The sequence below is a fragment of the Nothoprocta perdicaria genome, unplaced genomic scaffold (genome assembly GCF_003342845.1).
Source record: "Nothoprocta perdicaria isolate Ctin4 unplaced genomic scaffold, notPer1 scaffold_767, whole genome shotgun sequence".
NCBI classification, from domain to species: domain Eukaryota; kingdom Metazoa; phylum Chordata; class Aves; order Tinamiformes; family Tinamidae; genus Nothoprocta; species Nothoprocta perdicaria.
In genome coordinates this window covers 1-1,020 of record NW_020456051.1, presented here as the reverse complement: position 1 = coordinate 1,020, position 1,020 = coordinate 1, and the positions used below count along the sequence as shown (strand labels likewise).

Genomic DNA, 1,020 nt, shown 5'->3' with positions numbered 1-1,020 from the left:
AGTTTGGCTAAGATAAGTCTGCTCTAACATTTCACTTAGTTTCTTCCTTGGACAGGACTCCCAAAGGAAGAAAATGTCCAACAGCAGCTTCTCCAATGAGTTCCTTCTCCTGGCATTCTCAGACACACRGGAGCTGCAGCTCTTGCACTTCTCCCTCTTCCTGGCCATCTACCTGGCTGCCCTCATGGGCAACAGCCTCATCATCACAGTCATAGCCTGCGACCGTCGCCTSCACACCCCCATGTACTTCTTCCTCCTCAACCTCTCTGTCCTTGACCTGGGCTCCATCTCCACCACTGTCCCCAAATCCATGGCCAACTCCCTCTGGGACACCAGGGCCATTTCCTACTTGGGATGTGCTGCCCAGGTCTTAAGTTATTCCTTTTTCATTTYGGCTGAATATTATCTCCTCACAGTSATGGCCTATGACCGCTTTGTGGCCATCTGCAGACCCCTGCACTATGGGAGCCTCCTGGGCAGCAGAGCTTGTGTCCAAATGGCAGCAGTTGCCTGGGCCAGTGGCTTTCTCAATGCTCTTCTGCACACTGGGAACACATTTTCCATTCCGCTGTGTCAGGGTAATGAGGTGGATCAGTTCTTTTGTGAGATCCCCCAGATCCTCAAGCTCTCCTGCTCACACTCTTACTTGAGAAAAGTTGCACTTAGTGTGGTTAGTCTTTGTTTATTCTTTGGTTGTTTCATTTTCATTGTGGTGTCCTACGTGAAGATCTTCGGTGTTGTACTGAGGATGCCCTCTGAGCAGGGCCGCCACAAAGTCTTCTCCATGTGTCTCCCACACCTGGCCGTGGTCTCCCTCTTTATCAGCACTGCATTTTTTGCCTACTTGAAGCCCCCCTCCATGTCCTCCCCAGTTCTGAATCTGGTGGCTGCTGTTCTGTACTCTTTGGTGCCTCCAACACTGAACCCCCTCATCTACAGCCTAAGGAATGAGGAGCTCAAGATTGCCCTGAGGAAACTTATCCTGTTTGTCTAATGCCAGTAACAATAGCTGTCCCAGAG

At 50.7% G+C, this 1,020-nt stretch overlaps 1 protein-coding gene across 1 annotated transcript; it reads left to right on the top strand.

Annotated features, from left to right (window-relative positions):
• The first annotated feature begins 64 nt into the window (after nt 1–64).
• On the top strand, nt 65–994 carry LOC112957829 (olfactory receptor 14A16-like). Its single transcript, XM_026051573.1, has one exon. It carries the CDS (start codon nt 74–76, stop codon nt 992–994), a length of 921 nt encoding a protein of 306 aa, XP_025907358.1. The 5' UTR covers nt 65–73.
• The last annotated feature ends 26 nt before the right edge of the window (nt 995–1,020 follow it).